The sequence below is a fragment of the Dermacentor silvarum genome, chromosome 6 (assembly GCF_013339745.2).
Source record: "Dermacentor silvarum isolate Dsil-2018 chromosome 6, BIME_Dsil_1.4, whole genome shotgun sequence".
Taxonomy (NCBI): Eukaryota; Metazoa; Arthropoda; class Arachnida; order Ixodida; family Ixodidae; genus Dermacentor; species Dermacentor silvarum.
The window spans coordinates 98,411,557-98,435,260 of NC_051159.1; the positions used below are offsets into that span (position 1 = coordinate 98,411,557).

General features: G+C 46.7%; 2 protein-coding genes across 2 annotated transcripts; both read right to left on the reverse strand.

The window, feature by feature from the left end:
* Positions 1-19,266: 19,266 nt before the first annotated feature.
* LOC125939627 (uncharacterized) lies at positions 19,267-19,830 on the reverse strand. The gene has a single exon (XM_037718617.1). The coding sequence runs from the start codon at positions 19,828-19,830 to the stop codon at positions 19,267-19,269; it is 564 nt and encodes a 187-aa protein (XP_037574545.1).
* Positions 19,323-20,616, reverse strand: LOC119456798 (rhomboid-related protein 4). The gene has a single exon (XM_037716595.2). The coding sequence runs from the start codon at positions 20,598-20,600 to the stop codon at positions 19,920-19,922; it is 681 nt and encodes a 226-aa protein (XP_037572523.1). The 5' UTR covers positions 20,601-20,616; the 3' UTR covers positions 19,323-19,919.
* Positions 20,617-23,704: the final 3,088 nt, after the last annotated feature.

Here is a 23,704-nt window from a genome sequence, read left to right on the forward strand (position 1 = left end):
GGGTCGTCTCAATGATGCGTTTTCGAAGACTGGTCCATTCAGTGGCGCGATCAGAGACGGTTGCTCCAAACGCCCACTGTACCTGTCGTACTTACTGTATTCTACTGAGCTTACATTACTTTTTCCTTAATTTCTTCACAAGCACACAGGCACACACACACGCGAGGGGGGGGGGGGGGGGTATACATGCAGAGAGTGTGCTTAAACTACCGATATTTATTATCGATCACGTCACGTAGAGGAAAGCAGACGCTTACCCCCCCCCCCCCCCGCCCCCCGGTCGGGCCGATGAACCCCCCCCCCCCCCCCCCCCGAAAAAAATTTCTGGCTACGCCCCTGGTAGGATTAAATCATAGACATACACAGTCTATGGGATGGGCGCACCTAAAGCCCCTCAATCCACGCGCCCCATGTTCGGCGAAGACGTGCGTGGAGGGGCTTTATGCGCACCTTGCTATGACACTCACTCGCCACGACAGCATAACGGTGACTGTATGACGAAGAAGGAACGACTTCGATGAATCAAGGAAGGCGATGTATGACAACAACAGCATCACGACGACGGTATGATAACGAATGCATGACGACGAGTGTATTGACGATCGACGACGCAATATATGACGTCAATGGCAGGAAAACGGTGCCATAATCACGATTGAATGATAACAACCTGATCGCAGTCCGATGAAATGACGTCGATGGAACGGCGCGTGAAGGCGATATGACGACGACGTTGTGATGACGTTTATGAAATGACTATGACAGAATGGCAGTGATTTTAATTCTGGGGTTTTACGTGCTAAAACCACGATATGATTATTCAGGCACGCCGTAGGGGGGGACTCCGGATTAATTTCAATCACCTGGGGATCTTGAACGTGCCCCCAACGCACGGTACAATGGCGTTATTACATTTCGCCCGCATCGAAATGCGACCGCCGCGGCCGAGATTTGATCCCGCGCCCTTGGGCATAGCAGCGCAACGCCAAAGCCACTAGGGTGCCTCGATGTCAGCGTCGCCTTCCGCAGTACGGAGAAGCGTGGCCCCCGTATGGAAGCCGAAACGTCCTGTTTTTACAGCGAAGCTGTATAGTCTAGGTTCCAGGAGATCGCGTCCGTGTACACAGGAAGGAGGCAACAATTTTGTGGCGTCTCGTTCACTTGGTATATTGCAAAATTGGCATGGAAGATTACGAATGTATGACTAACATGACTGATAGGTCATAACGTCAATAACATCACATGGATGTCTTACGTCAGGATTAACGATAATAAAATCACGTGTGGCGCATACCCGCATTGGATATGCGCGGATATGAGCCAGGGACGAGAAAGAAGGAAGGGAAGAAATGAAAAAAGTTGTCGCAGTTTCACCTGAAAGGCGAAGCATCAATTGCGATAGCAAATTTGTAGAGATCTATACGGAGTAATGATAGTAGCTTTATCAGCTGTACATGCAAACTTGGACATGCAGCAGCACCGGCAACACGCAGAACTGTTGTCGACGCCGTCGGCGTTTTGCCCGCGTTCGCACGAAACGCGTGCGGTGTTGGTGACTGTTGCCGGAGCCTCTGATATAAATAGGCACTTGGTTCTGCAGGTAAACGTCGCCTCCCTTCCCTCCCCCTCCCCCCCCCCCCCCCGCGCCCCTTCGCGCGTCGGAATAAGGCGTGTTTGCTCTACATATATGGTGATTGTAAAGGAGGAAAGAGACGCCTACTTCGGCAGCCCTTAAGGGAGCACGGTGCAAACCGCGCGTTTGTTCTCCGCCGTGGGTTCACTCCCCGTGAAAGCGCGCGTCCCTCGCGCCCTTTCACTCGCACATACAGCGTTCGGCGGCGCGCGGCGACGATTTCATCTCCATTGACGTCATACGGAACCTCACGGCGACGGCGACGGCAACGGCAACGGCGACGGCGACGCCGACGGCAGAAATCTGCTTTGGAGTGTCCATATAATTGCTATCGCAATAAAAAGAAAGAAAGAAGGTACGAAAGAAATCACGTGTGGCTCATACCCGCGTCGGATATGTGGGTATGCGCCGCCGACACCAGGAGCGGGAGAGATCTCGTCGGCGTCGCGCCAACGCCTCGGCAGAAGATCGGACTTGGCGCAGCGAATGCACTACTTGACCATCGCGCCGGGCAAAAAACAAGACGCCGGTGTCATTGCTCAATATAGTCAATAATGAAACGATGATGTATAAATTTATTACAGCAATATTCACTACAGCAAACCCACTATAGTCACAGCTTCGCTGGCTTCCATCTTCACAGTAGTGGAAGGGCCCCGTGTCGCAGAAAACCCGGCGTCGGCGTCGGCATCGGCGTGCGGCGTCCGCGGCCAAAAAAAAAAAAAAAATCATCCCGAACCACCCCAACCACACAGGTCCTCCGTGTGGCGCAGAGGCGCTGGTGAAATAATAGAATTTCTCAAAGTAAAATGCGTCATAAAAATCGTAAAGTACGACTTAACCACAACCTACAGGTATCATAGCGTCGGATTGTAATTTTAATATACGAGAAAACATAATTCTGTTAGGCGGAACATCAAACACAAACCCCTTTTCCTTCATTTATACCACTCATACAGCGGCCCGGCCCGGTACCTTGCAAAAAATATTATCAAGTTAGCGTTCGCCTCCTCGGCAGCCGCATGCGGAGGCGAAGTTGGAGAAAAAAAGAAAGCTGCAGTTCCCGGGAAGCCTGACAAACAGTCGGGGATCTTTAAATGCTATCGCGTTCCACTCTTAAATACTTAAGCGCCCTCCAAATTTTTCCTTTTCTTTTTTTATATTTTTGGTTGGCGTCCGTTTTACCTTTGACTATGAGCAATAGCGACCAGACGGGACTTGGCGCACTGATGGTATGGCTAGTTGTGAGCAGAGCGGAGGAGGGTTATGGGGTTGTAGACACCACCCGAACGTGTTGCTGTGGTGATATACTGTTTAGCACAACTTGGATATGTAGGGTGTCCCAGCTAACTTTGCCAAGCTGTTCAACGAAAGAAAAAAGGACGATTTAAAGAAAGTCGCAATTTCGCCCGTACGGCGAAGCATCGATTGCGATAGCAAACATAGCAAATTAGTAGACGAAGTAAGGATAGTAGTTTTAACGACTGTAGAAACTTGTAAACACTCGCTTACTAACTAAATTAACAAGCATGCTGTCATGCGCGCCAAGCAAACATGAACACATCTCACTTGATGACCGCGGAAACTCGCTGTCAAAACGCTGGAGTGAGTAAGCAGCAGCGAGCGAGTTGACCTTCGTCCCGCCGCTCGCATCAACGCGGAGCCGCGAAAACACAGCACAGGGATGAAGGACTCTGCCCCCGCCGCAGATGGCTTTCAAGATACAACCGCCCGGGCGGAAGCGCGTAGTACCTCCCCTCAGAGCCTTGCGGAGCCTTGCAGCCAGGCGGGCGCCCGCGGTCGCTCGCGCCCCCCTTCCCTACCCTCTTTTCGGAGCGTTGCGCGCGACTGCAAGACGGCGCGCTTCCTTCCCGCTTCCCGCCCTTACGTGGGCAAGATTGAGCCGCGATCGCCGGCTCACCCTCGTAAGCTTTCACTCGCAAATAGAGCATATGGCGCGCGGCGACGATTTTATCGCCCTGGACTTTATACGGAACCTCGCGGCGAAGCCGACGGCAGAAATGCACCTGGAGTGTCCATATAATTGCCATAGCAATAAAACATATAATATGTTTATACCTTGATATGTCAGCGATGAGCTTGGCTCACGCGCAAAAATAAGTGAATAGTTCAAAATGGCTGCCGCTGTCGCCCACACCCTTTGGGGGGTGGTGAGTCTGCTGAACACCATGTATAAGGTGGAGTCCAGCTGGTGAGGGTGGCAAGGGTCTTATATGTGTATTTTATAGTTTCTTTTCTAGCTTCGCCGCAGTACAGTTATGTTATGCGATGGAACATAACAGTGTAATGCAGGGAAGCATATTTGTCTTGCAGTGAAGCGTACTAAGAATGGGATGGAGGCACTGTCAAGGTCTACTACGCGTTCTTTAATTATACACGCTTTGAATTCAGGACATATATGCTATAAAAGTGGTACGCTTACGCAAGACGTCAGGCCGAGGCAAGTCGGCTAGATGATTACGCTGACGGCGACGCACATGGAGCCTCCCACTGAGACGACACCTGTGCGACTGCAAACAGTCCGTGTGACCCACCGCCAAGCACCTGATGCGGGAATGTCTGGCACACGAAAAGGTGTGTAGAAAACACATGCGCCAGGAAGAGATACCAGGCTACGAGGAGTGGATATGACCGGTGGGCGGCCGAGAGGACCGTCGCGAACACTTGGAGTTTCTCCTGGCTTTTGCCAGGAAATTGATACTGTAGTAATACTTAATCGTTGTTGTCATTGATGATCGTTGAGGAAGGCACTGCCGTTTGATGTATATACTGTGGTTTATTCTTCAAGTTACAGTCATACAAATAAACACTTCCTCAAACTTCTTAAGATCTCGTCAGAGCGGTCGTGATAAGATGCTTCCGCACCAGCTCCTCCGAGTCGTTCTGCCTCCGTCCGTTCTCCCCGCTTCCCACAGCCCCCGCCTCCACCCCGAGACGTCCCTCCCGGCAAGCCCCACCGAAGTCGTAAATTTGAGGAGAGTCTCGGGGTACGGGGAAGCCGTCGGCGGAGGGAAGCGCCGTCCCGTACTTACGGCAGAGCGTCTGGAGTATCTCAATTCATGATACAAACAAAACAACCATACAAACACAACAAAAGAACACCAGTGAGTACAAATGTCTCAACAGATACTGCTTCTCGCATCGCGCCTTCCATGCACTCCCGACACACTTTTCCCTTCCTCGTATTAGGCCAATAGCCGTCCTAGAAATAATAGATTTATTCATGTGGGCATGGCGAAAGCACCAGGACAATGCATCTGAACAATCCGTTCTTATTTTTCATCCAGGCGGTGCTTCTGATGAGTGCCGGTCAAGAATTGTCCGTGGCTTACTATCAACTTGCTGCTCTTCAAGGGACGACATTGCAGCACGGGCACCATCGCAACATCTCGGTACAATCTCTGGCTATCGACACTTCGGGCCTGCGCACAACGACGACGTGGTTCGAAGGACAGGAAGCGCCCCTATCGGCAACATCACCTCTGCTGGGCTACATAAAAGCAGCCAAGAGGCGGCAACCGTTCAGTGGGCATGGCGAAAGCACCAGGACAATGCATCTGGACAATCCGTTCTTATTTTTCATCCAGGTGAGCGACTATCGCCAGATTCACAGCTACCGTAGTAACAACCCATGTCTGTTAATTTTGCCGTGCCCACGGCCGCTGCTCGCAGTGTTGACAAATGTGTATTTATGTTTTGTAGATCTTATCTCATGTTGCGGGGATATTGAATCCAATCCGGGGCCGTCTACGGATGAAATGCTTAAGAACATAATGCATGAAATACGCGAGATCAAGGTAACCATGAGCTCTTCAAGCCAGCGGCTCGAAGATAAATTGAATTCTATTGATAAGAAAGTGGACGATATCGCAGTCACTGTCGCCGAATACACGTGTAAAGTTGATAAATTACAAACAACCCTTGATCATCTGAGTCTTAAAGTGGACGAATTAGAAAACAGAAGCAGACGGAACAATTTAATTCTTTATGGGCTACAAGAAAAGAAGGGTGAACAACACCAGGCTCTAGAACAGGAAGTTTCTAAGAAGATCCTTGAGGATGTACTAAAAGTTCCAAATGTTAATATAGAGCGTATACATAGGCTTGGGAGGCCATGCGAAAACAAGTGCCGCCCAGTCATATTTAAATTAGTTGATGGGAGGGACAAGATAAAGATTCTCAGTAACTGCGGCAGTCTGAAAGGGACCCCTTTCAGTATTTCTGAGGATTTTTCGCCTCGTGTCCAGTCATTGAGAAAAAAGTTGTGGGAATACACAAAACAAAACAGGAACAATCACGACAAAGTGGTGTTAACTTATGATAAGGTAAAAATTAACGGCAAGCTACTCAGGTGGGATGACACACTCAACAAGGCAGTCCCCTTGAATGGCAAGTGACCAGGCGCCGTAATCACAACGAGCAACATATCAAAGCGAAAACAGAACAAGAAATCATCGGGTATGCTCCTGCCTCCACGAGAGCTCACTATGCTATGTGCTAATGCTAGGAGTGTAACGAATAAAACTGTAGAACTAGAAAGTTTACTCTTGGGCTTTCGTCCGGATGTAACACTCCTAACTGAAACGTGGCTAAGCGAAAACATCTCGGATGCAGACATAGTATACCAAGCTCTCACATAATGGTCAGGAGGGATCGTGGCTCAAGAGGGGGTGGTGTAGCAATTATCTTAAAAAAGGGAATTGACTTCACTATTATTCCTCACGAGACGAGTGTCGAAATGGTCTGGATTCTTGTTCATTTGTGTGATTGCAGCCTACTAGTCGGTGTGGTCTATAGGCCTCCCAGCGCTGACGTTTCGATGCTTCAGTCACTGCATGAATTTCTTCAAATAAACACCAAACGCTACAACAAGCTTATCATGTGCGGCGACTTTAATCTACCTACAATAAACTGGGAACAACTTTGCTCACTACCGCCTTGTGCGCAGTCTGAAATGTTGCTTGAAATTGCGTTCTGCTTTAATCTCACACAGCTTGTGCAGATACCAACACGTGTCACTTCCAGTTCCAGCACCACACTTGACCTTGCTTTTGTTTCTCAAGCCATCCATGAAACGGGCCCTTCTGTGGATGTTTTACCGGGAATATCCGATCACAAGATAATTCTCTTCAAATGCAACTTTACGATAGCAAGATCGCGTGAACCAATGAAAGAATTCTTAGACTTCAATAACGCCGAAGACGAAAGCATTCTCGACTACTTAGAACAAGATTTTGACATTTTCTGTCAAAAACAAAGACAAGGTTTCCTAGGCGTCAATGAGCTGTGGCTGCACTTTAAGAGCGCCGTGCACGAATGCATCAAAAAATGCGTTCCTAAAAAGCGAAAAAAGATCAACCGGAAAAGCCCGTGGATTATTCGTAAAATCTTGCACTTAAAGCGTGAATTAAAACGATTATCATGCCATCGGTCAAGCCATTCTGTCCTGGCGTCACTCAGAGAAAATCTTAGAACCGAGTTAAAATCAAGTAAATACAATTTCTTTAATGTCAGAATGCACAGTTTTATAAAAAACAACCCAAGGAAGTTTTGGATGCATATATCGAAGCGGAACAGCCTTGTAGACAAGATAAAATTGAATGACGTTGAAGTTACAGACACTCAGCGCATTGCGGAAGCTTTTAACACGTTTTTTTCATCGGTATTTTTACGTGAACCCACCCAGGAAGATGATGCTCACTGCGTTGGTCTCGAGCTTCCAGATCTTGTCATATCTGAGGAAGGCATATTTTCCTCACTCCTAAACTTAGACCCAAAAAAATCTGCAGGTCCCGACGACATACCTAATGCTTTTCTTAATCGATTCGCCGAATGGTCCGCGAAATACCTGTTCATAATATTTAACGCAAGCTTAAACGAAGGGGATCTACCTAACGACTGGAAAGTTGCCAAAGTAGTCCCAGTCCACAAAAAGGGAGACAAGCTTAATGTAGAAAATTACAGACCTATCTCTCTACTCTGCACCTCTTCTAAGGTAATGGAACATTTTATTTCTAAGCACATTAGTTCCTTTTTAGAAAATAACGACTTCTTTAGTGAGAGTCAGCACGGATTCAGGCGTGGCTTTTCGACCACTACGCAGTTACTTCATATGACTAACGAAATACTGGCAATCATGGACCGAGGTGGGCAGGTAGACATTATCTTTTTAGATTTCGAGAAAGCGTTCGATCGAGTCCCACACAAAAAAAATGATGATGCAGCTAAAAAGCATCATACGCAGCGAACAAACTTTGCGTTGGCTTGATTCGTACTTGACGCATCGAAAACAATTTGTCAGCATAGGTCCTTCGAATTCATCGCTTGCCTCTGTACTTTCGGGGGTTCCACAGGGCTCGGTATTAGGGCCACTTCTTTTTCTTACTTACCTAAATGACCTGGCTTGCAAATTTGCCGTACGGTGCCGCTTTTTTGCGGACGACTGTATTGTTTACTCGAGCATCCAATCTGTGGATGACCAATCACGCTTAACTGACTATTTAATATCAATACAAGACTGGTGTATCCAGTGGCACATGACTCTAAACATTTCGAAATGCGCGCACATGGTTATAACACGTAAAAAAAATCCGCTAATGTGCACCTACCAAATAAATCATATGGATATTAAACAAGTAGAGGAATTCACATATCTTGGAATTACAATTGACTCTAAGATGAGCTATAACGCTCATGTTCGGTATGTTTCCTCGGCAGCAACGAAAAAGTTATGGTTATTAAAGCACCGTTTAAAAAACTGCACCAGTGCCACCAAACTAACCGCATATAAGACAGTTATTAGGCCAATACTCGAGTATGCAGATATTGTCTGGGACCCTCACACAAAGACTGGCATAGACATTATCGAAAGCGTTAAAAAAAAAGCTCTTCGATTTATATACAATGCTTATGATTGGCGCATTTCAGTCACCGATTTAAGATTACGATCTGGGCTCCAGACACTAGAAACTCGTCGTAAAATGCACCGTCTACAAACAATGTATAACATAGTTAACAACCACACTAAAATTAGGTTTGACAACTACATGAAATTTAATACATCGCGCCTGACCAGAGGTAAGCACAATCAAACAATCTTAGTGCCGCATGCTAGAACAAACGCATATAGTTCTTCTTTCCTACCCAAAACAATTCGCGAATGGAACGCCCTTCCACAAAGTGTGGTCAATTCAACCACTCCCGATTCCTTCTTATCTGCAGTACAGACGTACTTGTAATGTCATGCGCTCATCGTTTCTTTTTTGCAAGTGTTGGATATTCTGATGTGTCTTTTATTACGCCTTTCCTATTGGCAACAAATGTGATGGCGTCATCGTATTGCTTTGTACTGTGTATTAGAATATGTTTGCCTTGCCTATTGGGCTCTCTTTTCTTTTTTTTCCCTTTTTTTTTGCTTGTTTCCTTGAGGAAAAAGAGTTTGAAATCACGATGTTTGTACCACTCCTGCCTGGGCTTCCAAATGGAAGCCGGCAGTATTGTGAAATAAATAAATACATGCGCACATGCGCCGTCTCCGGTCACAGCACGAGCACCGAGACACACATCAGTGCGCTGGAAAGCCTTCGGAGTTGTATAAGACGTGGCTTTGGCGATTTAAGCCCTTGTTTTGCTCACAATGCGCGACCTGTACATCAGACCGCAACCAGGCATAGTAAGCGCGGTCCGACACCGAAACGTCTAATAACTGTACTGGCAGGCCTTGGGAGCTGTTTCTGACGCATGGTCCTGCGCAGAGCACTTCAGATTGCGTACAATGCGCGCAACGAAGCCGACAAACGCAAAATGGCGGTCCCGCCACCCGGATTAGAGTGTCTCGGATGTTCGCTTAACCACGATGCATGCGCTGATATTTGCGCATGCGTTGCTGCGATTTTCAGTAACTGGCTCGCGCGCCGCTGTCTCATCGCCGAGTTCAGCGCGGCAGGATGAACAAAAAAAGAAACATGAATGAAAAAGATCGTTAGCGAAAAGCGGCCCGTACAACCTATAGTCACGGCGCTCGGAATGTTCCAGAAGCGTCTACAGTGTTCGATAAGCGCCTTTTCGCAGCATGACTTGCAACTCAAGAATGCGCATCGGAGTAAGTTTCGAACTGTCTGCGTCGGCTCCTATTCCTGCTGTCTCGTTCCGTAGACGATCTCGCTATTGCTATAAGTAACAGCATTCTGGTTGATTCGATATTCAAAGCGCTTGCAATTTCTCGTTATGTCGGTGCCTGAAAATACCGATATCGCGGCATTGCTATAGTAACGCGCTTCAATGGCGGACAACGAAAAAGCTCTTCACATTCTTGGCATGGAATATTAAAGAGGCGCGGTGTCAACGAAAGCATCACCGTGCGCTTACGTGCCGTTCTAATGCAGATCGCAGCAGCCGCTGTATCCCCTGTACCATCCCCGTCACCTATACTAATATTCTAGTACAAACGATGGACTCATCACCGGAGCCACCTCTCGGATTGGATTCACCAGTCTCACCGACTGTTCCAGCACGCATCACCGTCAACGAACAATGGGTGTCATGAACTGTCCGACCTTGAACTGTTCCTCAACTAGTAAAGCAGCAGCCCCTCCCCGTCACGGCGGGGCCCGATGACGACGAAAGCATTACGTGCGCTTGTGTACGCCGTTCTAATGCAGGTTGGTGATACCTATCATGCTACTCCTAAATTTCGGAACCGCCGTTCGCTGTCGGCACCGTGCCCCTTGTTTCTTGCTGCTCGCATTTTCGGAGTTGAGTCTTTCACTTTGTTTGGCATTCAAAGTTTATTTAGGGCATCTGCTTGTAGTACTTCCGTGTGGAGACGTCGAGCTAAACTCTGGGCCTCTGACTGAAGATCAGACTGCAAAGCTTATGAAGGCTATCGAAGCTGTTCCACTTAACTCACGAAAACCAACAAATGCTCCAAAACAAGGAGGTCCCAGTGGTGCAAACCAAACGGATAATTTGTCGAGAAATTAGATTCTTTCGCAACAAATGTTATCTGACTTAAAAAAAGAGCTCACGTGCCTCAATGGCACACCTGAAGACAATTGTCAACTTTCATTTGACGATTGAGTTTCTTACAAAACAGGTACATGATTTGTCCGAAAAAGAAAGAAATTATGGCTTAGGAAATTGACGTATAGGCGATGTAACGTTGAACTTCATGACAACCGGATACAGAGAAAGAAACTTTCGACCAACCGCAAAAGAATGTCATCCGTAAATGTAATTAAGAAAGCACTTGGCGTGAACATTAGTCCCACTGTCGCAGTGATATAAAACGTGCACACATGGGTGGGACGTCACAATGAACACAAGCGTCGTAGTTGCGTTTTCATCCTTCAAAACTAAGCAGAAGTTCCCGCTGCACGGTCTAAAGCCATTGAAATGACTATTTCAGGTCCGCTTTTTTCCACCAATTCACAATAACGTCCGCCTATTCGAGTAGACCAGGCAACCATTAAACATTTTTGAAAGTGTTCGTCGAAACACCTTGTAACAGTATGTTGCGTATGTTGTGCTTCGAAAATAACGGAACGCATAGTGTACATAGTAGCTTAATTAAAACATTTAAACCAGCATATTTGTTTTTTACTCGGAACAGCGTGATTTTCGTGGGGGATTTTTTTTTTCGACATTCAGCTAACAGAACTTATTTTTGACTTACTTTGTGCATTAGGTCAGGGTGATTGCTTGTTCTTAGATTTAAAAAAGAAAGAAAAATACATTTTAACAGGTTCTTCATGATTGTATAGTGCACAAACTTCAGTATCTAAATATCTCATAAAACCTAATGAACTGGTTGAATCACTACTTGACAAATTGTAGGCAGGTCACTGTGGTTATGGGACGCTGGAGTTGCGTATGGGGTGCCACAGGGCTTTGTTTTAGGCGCTTTAGTTTTTTCTTATTTTAATCAATAATGTCACTAAATACGCACAATAGAATCTGCGATTATATGCGGATGACTGCGTTGTTTATCGCTCAATGAACAAACCGAACGGCAGCGACATTTTGCAACAAGACCTTAAGATTTCGGAATGGTGTGCCACCTGGTGTATGCTGTTAAGTTAATCAGAGTGCAACTATGTGTACATTTTTCTAGGAAAAGAACTGATTCTTCCCACGCCTTCAATCTCATCAACACGATTATTCCGTTGCTAACAAAGGTACGCTATCTTGGTGTTTCTTTTTCGAGCCCTCTCAGTTAGCAGCATCAAACTGTCGCGCTGTCATGACGGCTTAGAATAAGACACTGTCAAAAGCGTTATCTAAAAAAAGTTTACACCCTTTGGGTCGTATCTTGTCCCCAAACAATAATGGTCACCTGCCTTGCTTGCGTTTCCTTTCTTGAAAACTCTGCGCTCGCTACTTTCCTGCTGAGAATGCTCACGCTGATAACGCGCAAGCCTTTTGTGACTAGGAAATACCGGGATCGCAGCGTTAAAGAAAGGAAATGTGGACAAGATAGATGACGATTATTCTTTGGGGACAAGATACGACCCAAAGGGTGTAAACGTTTTTTCTTTTTTCTTTTTTAGAGCGCACTCTAAAAAAAAAGTTTCCAAAAAATCGCTACAAAATGCCGGCCCAGGTGCAGTGACAACAGACAACGGATAGAGCCAGCGATGACGTTCGGGAATCTTAAGATACAGAAAGACGTTTCTTGCGCTGAGCGATGACATTGTAACACAGATTGGCTTGTGAAAAACGTTCACCCAAATCACAAACAATTTATACGCGTGCCAGTATTGCCACAATTGATGGGCGAAGTCAATTTGTTGTAGACAAATTGACTGTTGTAGACAATTTGTTGTAGACAAATTGACTTCGCCCTGCCATCTGCTAGCCGCCTGGTTAGCTCAGATGGTAGAGCGGCTGCCCCGGAAAGGCGGTGGTCCCGGGTTCGAGTCCCGGACCAGGACGAATTTTTCTTCAACTGCGAGGCTTTCTTTCGAGGAACCCGGTTGGGTTTCCATTGTTGCAAATTGCTACATTTGGGTGGATGTCTCAGTTTTCCTTTAATTACTTATCTCCACCTAGCGGATTTCCGCTGAACTATTACGTCATACACTTGCCTTTGCTTCGAGTTGTCGACAAATTCGACTTCGCCCTGCCATCTGCTAGCCACCTGGTTAGCTCAGATGGTAGAGCGGCTGCCCCGGAAAGGCGGTGGTCCCGGGTTCGAGTCCCGGACCAGGACGAATTTTTCTTCAACTGCGAGGCTTTCTTTCGAAGAACCCGGTTGGGTTTTCATTGTAGCAAATTGCTACATTTGGGTGGATGTCTCAGTTTTCCTTTAATTACTTATCTCCATCTGGCGGATTTCCGCTGAACTATTACGTCATACACTTGCCTTTGCTTCGAGTTGTCGACAAATTCGACTTCGCCCTGCCATCTGCTAGCCGCCTGGTTAGCTCAGATGGTAGAGCGACTGCCCCGGAAAGGCGGTGGTCCCGGGTTCGAGTCCCGGACCAGGACGAATTTTTCTTCAACTGCGAGGCTTTCTTTCGAAGAACCCGGTTGGGTTTCCATTGTAGCAAATTGCTACATTTGGGTGGATGTCTCAGTTTTCCTTTAATTACTTATCTCCACCTAGCGGATTTCCTCTGAACTATTACGTCATGCGATGTGTTCTAGTGTCGGGGTGGAGTCACACCATGGACATCTGTCGCTGTGTTTGTTAGGAATTCATTCCACTTGGAATGAATTTCGAGGATGACACCAGTTTGGAGATATGCGCCATCAAACTCGCCGTAAAAATGCACTGCTGTACCCTCTTACCTTTTTTAACAAAACGCTCTTTTAGGCATTGAAACGCGAAAGTAAATGGAACGCAAATGTATTTCGTCCCACACTTTAGGAAATAATACCTCGAAACTGGTGTCATCCTGAAATTCAAATCAAGTGGATGCTTCTTGCAAACTCACCGGCTACAATTCGTAAATAACAATATGTGCCGTAAAGTAATAAAATTATAAGTTAATTAGTGATTTTGTTTGTTAATACGTTGAATGTGGGTTTGGTCTCTCGTGCTAGTATTGTCCGCCTCTTCAAATAATCCAACTCAAGGGCAAGAATTATGCTATATGCCACAGGCGATATAAAAAAAAAACGGAAAATTAAAGAATTATCACCCCCTATATTGCAGGTGTTCTAGCGGGACAGAAATGAAAAGAAACTTGACGCTTTCCGACATTATCTGAACGCTAGCGTTGCTTGCGTCTGAAAAGTTTTTCATAACGTCTTTTATCACAACACAGGCATTAACACGTCGAAATAGTTGCTTATTCCACGTCACATATCACATCGGTGGGAACACAGGCTGAAATTAAGATAAATGAAAACGAGAACTAATTTCTTTAGGTATTCCTTTTTTTTCCCTTACCATCAATGAGTGGAATGGTTTGCCCGTGGACACCGCTTCCCAGACATCAAACTCGGCCTTTCGCGATGAATTGTAAGAGTTGCGATTAAAATTTGTACTTGTTCTAACTGTGAATATATATTTTCTTTTTTTTTCATATCTATCTCTTTGCTGTACATATATTCTGTCTCTTAATTACTGTACACAATAATGTGCTGCCTGTGTTGCTATGTCTGTCACCGTGCTTCTTCTTTTTAGTTTGATATTGATTTTCATTGTTTTAGTATTATAAATAGATGAACTGGCGAGCCAAGACACAGTTAATGAAAATAAATGGGCGGGATGCTTTACCTCTTGAGTTCTTATATATATACATAAGAACGGAGGAATCCTTTTAATATCGGGATATTTCCACACACGTATTACTTAAACTAAAAAAAAAATTACTCTTTCAAAACTCCAGTATTGTGAATTTCGCGGTAGTAGATTTATTATCAAAAGAGAAAATTCAAATCGGTATCATTTTTTTTTAATTTCGCGCCGAAACACCGGCGCCAGGCGTCAGTGTTACGTCACGGAGTCCAAAGTACGCAGAAACGCTTTTATGAAACAACCCCTGGGGCAATTTGAATGAAATTTGTTGCCTTTCATAGATATGCATGCTGAATTCAAGCGAATTTTGGAGGCAGACTTTTTTTTTATTTGTGCTGCAAACAGGGCATCTGCCACTTAGATGATTCTCCATTTCCCCCTTCTTGTTTCTGTTGATGGCTCAGGCGATAGCCGTTTCTGGTCCTCTTCCCCCTCTACCCTCTCCCCACCTTAAGCTATACATTTGGCCTGAGCTGCCAGAATAAGACTTGCATTCCTCGCCAGCCGTGTCTGCATCTGCTTGCCCGCGGCTCAGTAGCTGGCGATGCAACAATTTGGGGCCCGAAAGCTTTTAGAAAGATTGCCCCAAATAGGTATGTTTAAAAAAATAACAGCACAACGTTTACAACCTGCCTAAAAAATAAGATACCACTGTTCTGTAAACTGCATTTGTTAGGACGCCTCAATTGGACACATTTTATACATACATTTACAGTATACGTGAATTTATTACAATGTTTACTGGCGTTTCGCAAAAGTTCAATTCACATAATATTGGTATATTTCATAGCGGTGTAATAAATAAATTTTGGCAGTTTCAGTTTTATTATTAGGTGCAGTTTATAGAATTGTGATATCCTTTTTCGTTACTGAGTTAGCTTTACAAAGGTGATAGCTTCAGTTTTTAAAATATTGTGATCTTCAACAATATTTATAAAGAAAGTTGACTGGTCTAAATCAAAGTCCCGCTTCCAACAGTCACTAGATTTTAAATCTTCCTTTTAAATGCAACAAACCTCAAAAAGTTCGGTGTAGCGATTGCCGAGAAAAACTTAGCGAGCTTCGAGACGCCACAACCACTCTAATACGGGAAGACACTTCGAAAACTGTCACGGGACAACGATCGAGGCGACACTTTCTCAACTAATAATCAGCATTTGCCCGCTAAGCGAATAAGTGTAAGAGTTTAGAAGTCAGTATATTTTACACCTATAAAATCCATTCATTTTTCTTGAGCCAAGTACTGTAGGACGCAACAGGGACGAAATGAACGCTGGATATTAAGCGGGCATGAAGTGACACAGGGGAGCGCAAACACAGCTCTTCTAAATACCTATAAAATCGATAAAGTATTTTTTTAGTGTTCCTGAAACGAACGCTTTTGGCTGTCAGCCAACATTAATTTACGAGTTAGTTCAGCACACTGACTGTCCGCCCGGCGTCGGTCCGTCATCGTCGTCATGCGTTGGAATTCGCATGTTCGAAAGCGACAGGTTTTCGTTGAGCGACGCGTTTCCATATAAAAATGTGTCCAACTTGGCCGTGTGCCCTCTATACTTACAAATGGTCGCTAACCAAAAACCGCATTCATCGAAAAAAAAAAAAAAAAAAACAGATGATCGAATTCTTTGTTTAAACCGATTCCCACAGCTCGCGGGTTCCACATAAATTTATAGTCTAAACTCTTCGTACAGAACAACCAGAGCCGCGACCTTGTGACTCGAAGCACTGTGCTCGGCTCTGGCTAGGTGGTGGGTCTGAATTATAGAGCTAGATTAGGGTGTAGGGGGTGTGTGATATCAGCGCACCCACAAGGCCGTGGCTTGAATTTCAATCCGCTACCCGGTGGGATGACGGTGTGCGTCCTCGGCCTCATGAGTGACCGAGATCCAGGTGCGCTGTCGTTGGCCAGACGTGCTTGCAAGCAAAATCCGAGTGCGGCTCGGCTGCAACCTATAGCCCAGCTGATCGACCACAGTTGAGTGTCCGGCGCGGTGACGCGGCGGATTAGGGTTGATGTCCCACTGTCATTTTTTTTTAAGTGGTACATTTTCTTTTATAAGTTTGGTTCCGGAGTGAAAAAAGAAAACAGAAAAAAAAAAACAGCAACGCTCCGGTTCAGTTGCGATTCGTGCATAAATTACGTTTTTATTTCTTCTTATTTCGGCTGGAAGGGTTCAGTTCTGGTTTTATACCCTGGTTAGTGCCACATTAAGAAGCACTAAGAGTGTTGCTCGGGATAGCTGGTGCATTATAACGGTATTAAAAAGCGCAAAGACCAGGACGAGAAACAGCGCTGTAGTGTGTTTGTTTCTGGTCTTGTCCTTTGCGCTGTTTAAGACTGTTTCAAGAAGTAATGTTCAAGCGCATCGCGAGGTGCTCCAGAGGCTAAGAGAGCACTGAGCTCGGCGGATCATTGCGACCAGTTTCGGTTTCAAGGAGCCTGCCAAGGGCAACTAATTGTTCGCGTAGCTCCCACATGAGCTCCGCTATTCAAAATTTGTTCGTTGAGATAGGTAGTGTCGAGGACGGGCCTCAGAGTACTCATTTGCTGTAGCCACCTATTGTTGATAATTCGAAAGCTAATTACCGTAACTTCGCTAATTACGCACGTAAGTGCGGAAGTTGCTCTGTATCTAGAGGCCGCCAATCCGTACACTCGAATGCTAAACATATAACGTGACCAAGATTTATATTTTTCTAATTTTAAAGATTTGGTGCAGCTAAAAAAAAAAAAAGCACCCTGCATATATTAATGACATTGTAGATGACATACAGTCCCCCATGAAACTCTCTGCAGATGAGTGTGTTCTTTACAGAGAAATAAATTCACCATGAGATGTAACAATCTTGCAGATTGACCTTGATAAAACAGCGAATTTGTGTCTACACTGGCAAAAGAGTCTGAATATTAATCAATATAATCACGTCCGTTTTTCAAATAAGAATTCGAACCTCAAACACAGTACAATGTTGAAAACACAATAAAAAGCGTCTCAGAGTGCAAGTACCTTGGCGTTTACTTAACGCCGAAACTTAAATGGAACGTACACATTCAGCATTCAATATCTATAAGGGAAGTAAAATGTTGTTATTTATTTGTAGAAATTTCAAATCAGTGTCCAAAGATGTTAAATTATTTAAGACTATTTTTTGCATGTAAGATCTATCCTCGAATACGCCTCAATGATTTGGGACCCATATCAGGACTATTTGATTAACGTAATAGAAAAACTTCAAAATCAGGCTGCACGCTTCGTCTCCAATAGTTACAACCCGTTCGAAAGTGTGACTGAAATAAAAGCATTGGTGGGCTGGGAAACGTTAATCACCAGAAGAAAAAAAAATTGAGACTCAAGTTCTTCCACCTTACCTTCTATAATCAAGCAGGCATTGATAGCCGCAACTACCTATCGGAGCCAACGTATGTCTCGAGTCGACTCGACCACTAAGAGAAGGTGCGTTACGAACCGTTTTGCTGAATGCTTCTTTCCACAAACCGTGAAAGACTGGAAGTTGTTGCCGGAAGAATGTGGTTTCAGTGTCTGAAAATCACGATTTTTTTTCCCACCTGTGTTCGTGACAATGCATTACTGTCTTATTTTTTTTGTTTCAATTTTACATTACGCTTGAAAATGTTAACTCATTGTATGTTCCACCTTGATGTTATTTTGCTTTGTGTATTTATTGTTTATTTCTGTGAATGATTTAACACATCTTTCCTTAACTGTCCCCCCTGCCATAATGCCTTCGAAGCGATTCAGGTATTCTGTAATAAATAAATAAATACACACATACATGCATACATATATAAGAGATCGCGACCCTGTGAATATTTATCAAAACACTGAAAGCTAGCTCCCCGGCGGAGGATCGACCACTGCATTGATTTTGATCAGGTTCGTTGCACTAAAAAAATAAATAAAAAAGAATAATAAAAAAAAACGTTCAAACCTAGTTACTGCAGGGAGCAGGTTTTTCATTTGAGCCGCCTAGTTTCTGACAGAAATGGTTGGAAATTGAAAGCTAAGAGAAAAAAGAAAGAGAAAATAACGAGTATAAAATTGTTCTCTGTAACTCAGTAATAAATAATAGTATCAGAACTCTGTAAACTGCACCTGTTGTTAAATCTAAACCCGCACGCGTATTGTGGAAAATGTGTGTTTGGTCCACACCAAGTTATGTTTTCGTGCACTTTCATTTCCCTTTACCTTAATATGTCTACATTTCAAATAACAACGCAAATAAACTTGCCCCATTCATCTCTAACTTCATTGTCTAGCATCCTAGATCCAGCATTTGAACTAGATTCCACTGCACTTCCATTTCCATTTCGCTAGCACTGGCTTGATTCAATTTCCGTTACCGAGACACTTTTCGTCAAATCTCGCTTCTCCACAATAAGACAAAGTGCGCAGAGAAGCCCGCTTCTGGGAATTATTTTTATTTCACTGGCGATTAAACCGCATGGCACACCGGGCACGTTACCTAGCTACAGCGGGGACAGAAATTGCGAGGAAACCGTTCCGTTACCGTTATCAAATCACTAGGCCCGTTACGTGTACGAGCGCAACATGGCAGAGAAAATGACGTGTCTACTGTGCATATATGCACAAAGGAACTTCCGTTTCAAACAGGGGTGCGACAACCGGCACAAGTAATAGATTCGAATGTTCAGGCGGCGAAATATTGACATAACGTTTCACAATAATCTTAATTGGTGCATCGAAAGAGGAAACATTCAGTGTCATCGAAATATATAAAAGAAAAAGCAGTTTGGCCATTGCGAAGATCTATATGCAGTTATGTGCGTGTCGCGAATAGGAGTTTCACGCAGAACATACGTCGAAGCACAGAGTGCTCGTAATTATGGCTCTGGTAGCACAAGGGACATGAACAATCCGACAAGAAAGCCTAGCGCGTGGCACACTATCCACAAGTCAGGGAGCAGGAAGTAGAGAAGATCGACTTCGAGTATGGCGCCCACGAGGCTCGGCAGCGGCAAGGAGAAAAGCAGCAACGGGTACTTTTTCAGCCAGTGGCCTTCGCCGTAGAGCGCCTTCAGGGCGAGCAGGATCGCCGTCGGCCCTGCGAAACACTTGTGCTGCATCTCGGCTGGCCGCACACCAGCGATCTCGTCGTAGTTGGGCAGCACGTAGTGGGTGGTCAGACAGAAGGCGACGTTCGTGGCGATCGCCAAAATCGCCGCGTCGAGCAGGAAGCGAATAGTTCCCACTTTTCGCTCCAGTCGGTAGCCGAGACCAAGCAGGGTAGCCATCGTATAGGCAAGATGCAGGTGTCCCGAACAGCGAAGCACCGGCAGGAGCAAGAGATGCCACTGCCCCTTGTCGATCACGAGAGATGAGGTCCAACTAGGGCTATCTGTAGCCTGCGGCTTCAACTCCGACGTCAGCACGAAGTCCGCATGCATGGCTAGTGACGCGACTGAGAGCAGGACGGCACCGTACGGCACCAGCCTCAAACAAGGACAGAGGTATTTGATCGCGCTCTTGGGTGCCACTACCAGACTAGCCACAGCAGGTCGAATATTGGTCTGATCAAGCCGACGTAAACCAAGCCCGCAAGGACCCCTGCGAAGTGGCCGACGAACGAGCCGTTGCCCGTGATAAGCTGGACTAGGAGGGGCTCGAACCAGACGATAAATCCTGAAGGCAGGGTGACCTGGACGCCCAAGATATTTCGACTCTGTCCCGGATACTTGACGTTGTTGAGTACCTTGAGCGCGAAAATGACACCAGAGAATCCGATGCCACAGTGCTTGTAAAATATGGGGTCGGCATAGATGCCCAGCAGATAATAGAGGCCGACGATGAGGACGCCAGTGAGTGTGGTCAGCTGGAAGATGATCCAGACGAACTGCACAGTGCCGACGATGTCTTCGAGAATCATGCCCTTCCAGACGAAGCTCACCATGTTGTAGTAGAGGTGCATGCTGTCCATGTGCTCAATCGCGCCGTAGAAGATGCGCCACCATTCCCCCTTGAACAGGACGCCATCGACACCGATGCAGACGTCTTCAACATCGGACCAGGGCAGGCTGAAGAGCCGCAGATACACGCACACCTGCGAGAAGGTGATCAAGAACGTAGCAGGTGGTATGGCATCTAGGCCCACGCTGACCAGTGCATGAAATAGAAGCAGGAACGCTCCGGACGCCTCCCTGGTACGCTTCTGTTGCATCCCAGCAAGTTTAAGGGATTCTTCGAAATATGGTGCCCACCATGCACTGTAGATTTACTGTCGCTGCTGCTGTTGATGAGCCCTTGATAAATAAATGCCTGTTGTGCCTATGACAGCTCCTTCTTCTTCTTCGTCTCCTTCTTCCCAATATGCGGGAAATTCGCGACCGCTGCGCCACCTGTACGCAGCGCGGCAAATCGAGGTCGGAAGACGTTAAGGGCGCTCTAAACAGGGTGACACTAACTAATTCCGTATTTTATTCATGTTTTTCCCCGTCTCGTGCTGTATAGGAGTGTACGTGTTGAGTGTGCAACTATCGGCGACCTTGTGAGTGCTTTGCCCGTCCTATTGACGATTGCGAGCGCTTGTTGTGCACATACACATGTTAACAGCGGAGCCGTTTAAGCCGGGTGTAATGTGCCTGGTGAAAAAGTTGTCGCAGTTTCACCTGAAAGGCGAAGCATCAATTGCGATAGCAAATTTGTAGAGAGCTATACGGAGTAATGATAGTAGCTTTATCAGCTGTATAAACTTGGACATGCAGCAGCACCGGCAACACGCAGAAGTGTTGTCGACGCCGTCGGCGTTTTGCCCGCGTTCGCACAAAATGCGTGCGGCGTTGGTGACTGTTGCCGGAGCCTCTGATATAAATAGGCACTTGGTGCCGCAGCTAAACGTCCCCTCTCTTCCCTCCCCCCCCCCCCCCTCACGGCCTTTCGTGCGTCAGAAGAAGGCGCGTTTGCTCTACATATATGGTGATTGTAAAGGAGGAAAGAGACGTCTACTTCTGCAGCCCTTAAGAAGCGTCACTTTCTTCTTCAATAAAATCACTACTACTACGGCGCAGAACGCGCGTTTGTTCTCCAACGTGGGTTCACTCCCCGTGAAAGCGCGCGTCCCTCGCGCCTTTTCACTCGCACATACAGCGTTCGGCGGCGCGCGGCGACGATTTCATCTCCATTGACGTCATACGGAACCTCACGGCGACGGCGACGACGACGGCGACGCCGACGGCAGAAATCTGCTTTGGAGTGTCCATATAATTGCTATCGCAATAAAAGAAAGCTCGCCGAACGAAGAGTCACCTGGGTTGCCTAGCAACCCCCTCGCGGAGCGGCGTGTGCTTCGCCTTATCTCCGTGCCATGCACATGTTGCCTTGACATGGGACGTTAAGCAAAGAGAAGAAGAGCATGTGCGCGGCGCGCGCTATGCTCGGGAGAGAGAAATAGAAAATTAGAGCGAGAGAGAAAGAAATTGCAGCAACACCAACGAGGCAACGCGCAGCGCTGCTGCTGACGCCGTCCGCGTTTCCCCGCGTTCGCTCCGATCGCGCGTCCGTGACTGCCGCTGGCGCCTCTGGCGGCGGCCCGGCAAGTTTCGACCAGCCACGCCCCGGCAAGTGAGGAGGCGCAGCTTGGCCGTGAGGTCACTGGGGAGATAAAGCTCGGAGCCGCCGCGAGGGCGGCAGAACTCTCGTTGACTATGTGGCGAGTACGTGTACCCTTGACATGGGACGACCAAAAAAGATCCGGACACTCGAAGAGGAAGCCGCGCTCATCTTGAAGCGCGCCGCGCGGCCAAGCGATAATCTACGCGTCGGCGGCGAGCCGATTCGGAATAATGTGCCTAGCAGCACTTAGCTTTTCCTAGCAAAACTTAGCCAAGCCTAGTAAAACCTGGAAGAAAAGCTAGGTCTATCACAAGCTCCGCTGTTTACTCCAGTCTTGCACCACTAGTGCAAGCTGCCCACGTTTTTTTTTTTTAACACGAAAGTGTTTTATTCCGGGGTCCACCAAGACTTCACTGACGTATTTCCGTCACGGAAATACGTCATAGAACATAATACAAAGAAAGAAACCAGAAGAAAAAGTTCCACAAACATGCAAAATTTGGGAATCGAACCCACGACCTATCGGTCCGCGACGATAGATCGCCGAGCGTTTAACCCATTGCGCCACAAACGCATTCGCAGGGAGCTACACAGACGCGCCTTATATATCTAACACTCCTCCGTGTACCCGCGCTCTTGCTCGGGGCGGTGCCGCCGCCTATGAGTAGAAAAGAGAAGTACTGCATTATGACACTAAAGGCCGGGATACATGGAGCGAACTTTCTCGACGAACTTCACGCGTCAAGTAACGACGCGGCGACACGACGCAGGATGTTTGCTGTGTTGCAATACATGCGGCGAACGCCGCCGCGCGTTGGCCGCCGTGTTGGCGGCGGTCCCGGCCGCCCGCTTCGAACTGAATTTGGCGTTGTCCTTGTAGAATTCACTTAGTTGGAAGCAAATGACTGCGTAAACGGCTTTCGCTTAGTCTCAGGCCGCTTCGACGACAGAGTATTATGGATAACCTTGAGTAGTTTTCGAGATCGCTTCTCGTTTCGAACGCGTCTAAGCCTAGCGAAAGAAATATCCGATGCCAACGCCATCTATCGGGGAAGTCGGGAGATAGGCATGACGACAGCATGTGGCCTCTGAGATCAGAAGATTTCTGTTGAAGGTTGTTGTAGAGAGCTTGCACTGCTTGTCTGTTTCCTCGCAGATCAGCGGATATGGGATGTACAAATACAACGCGATTCCTGAGAGATCATACTAGGAACTACTCAATCGGTGCAGAGACATGCAGACACGGCAACACCAACGCGATTGCAGACGACGCGAAAAGGCGCGCGCGCGCGAAACACCAGCATGCATTGCGACCGGAACTAGTGCCTCCTGATTGGCTGTCGTCCACCGCTGCGCGCTAGACGCTTCCGGCGGCGGCGTTCGCCCGACGAAAATGTTTGGACAGGCAGATCGGCTGCGGACGGCAAATTTCTTGACGCCGGCCGTCGGACGTTCGCCGCCCGACGAAGTTCTTCGCTCGGACGCCGGTTATTCGCTCCATGTATTCCGGCCTTAACGCGCACCGACAGTGAACGCTTCGGTGGTCTCAGTACTACGACGCCTCGATGCCAGCATTCGAAGGGACGCTGGCATCAAGAAGCACTACCAACGCCACCTAGGTGGCGTTCACCGTACTCAGCACAGCGGAGCGTGGCCTCCGCAATTAGCTCTGAAAATGTTTCTGAAGTTGATCGCGGAGGCTGCAATTACGAC

What these genes read in the sequence shown, in the direction of transcription:
- LOC119456798 (XM_037716595.2), bottom strand. Translation starts at nt 20,600, where the DNA reads ATGCAACAGAAGCGTACCAGGGAGGCGTCCGGAGCGTTCCTGCTTCTA.
- LOC125939627 (XM_037718617.1), bottom strand. Translation starts at nt 19,830, where the DNA reads ATGCATGCGGACTTCGTGCTGACGTCGGAGTTGAAGCCGCAGGCTACA.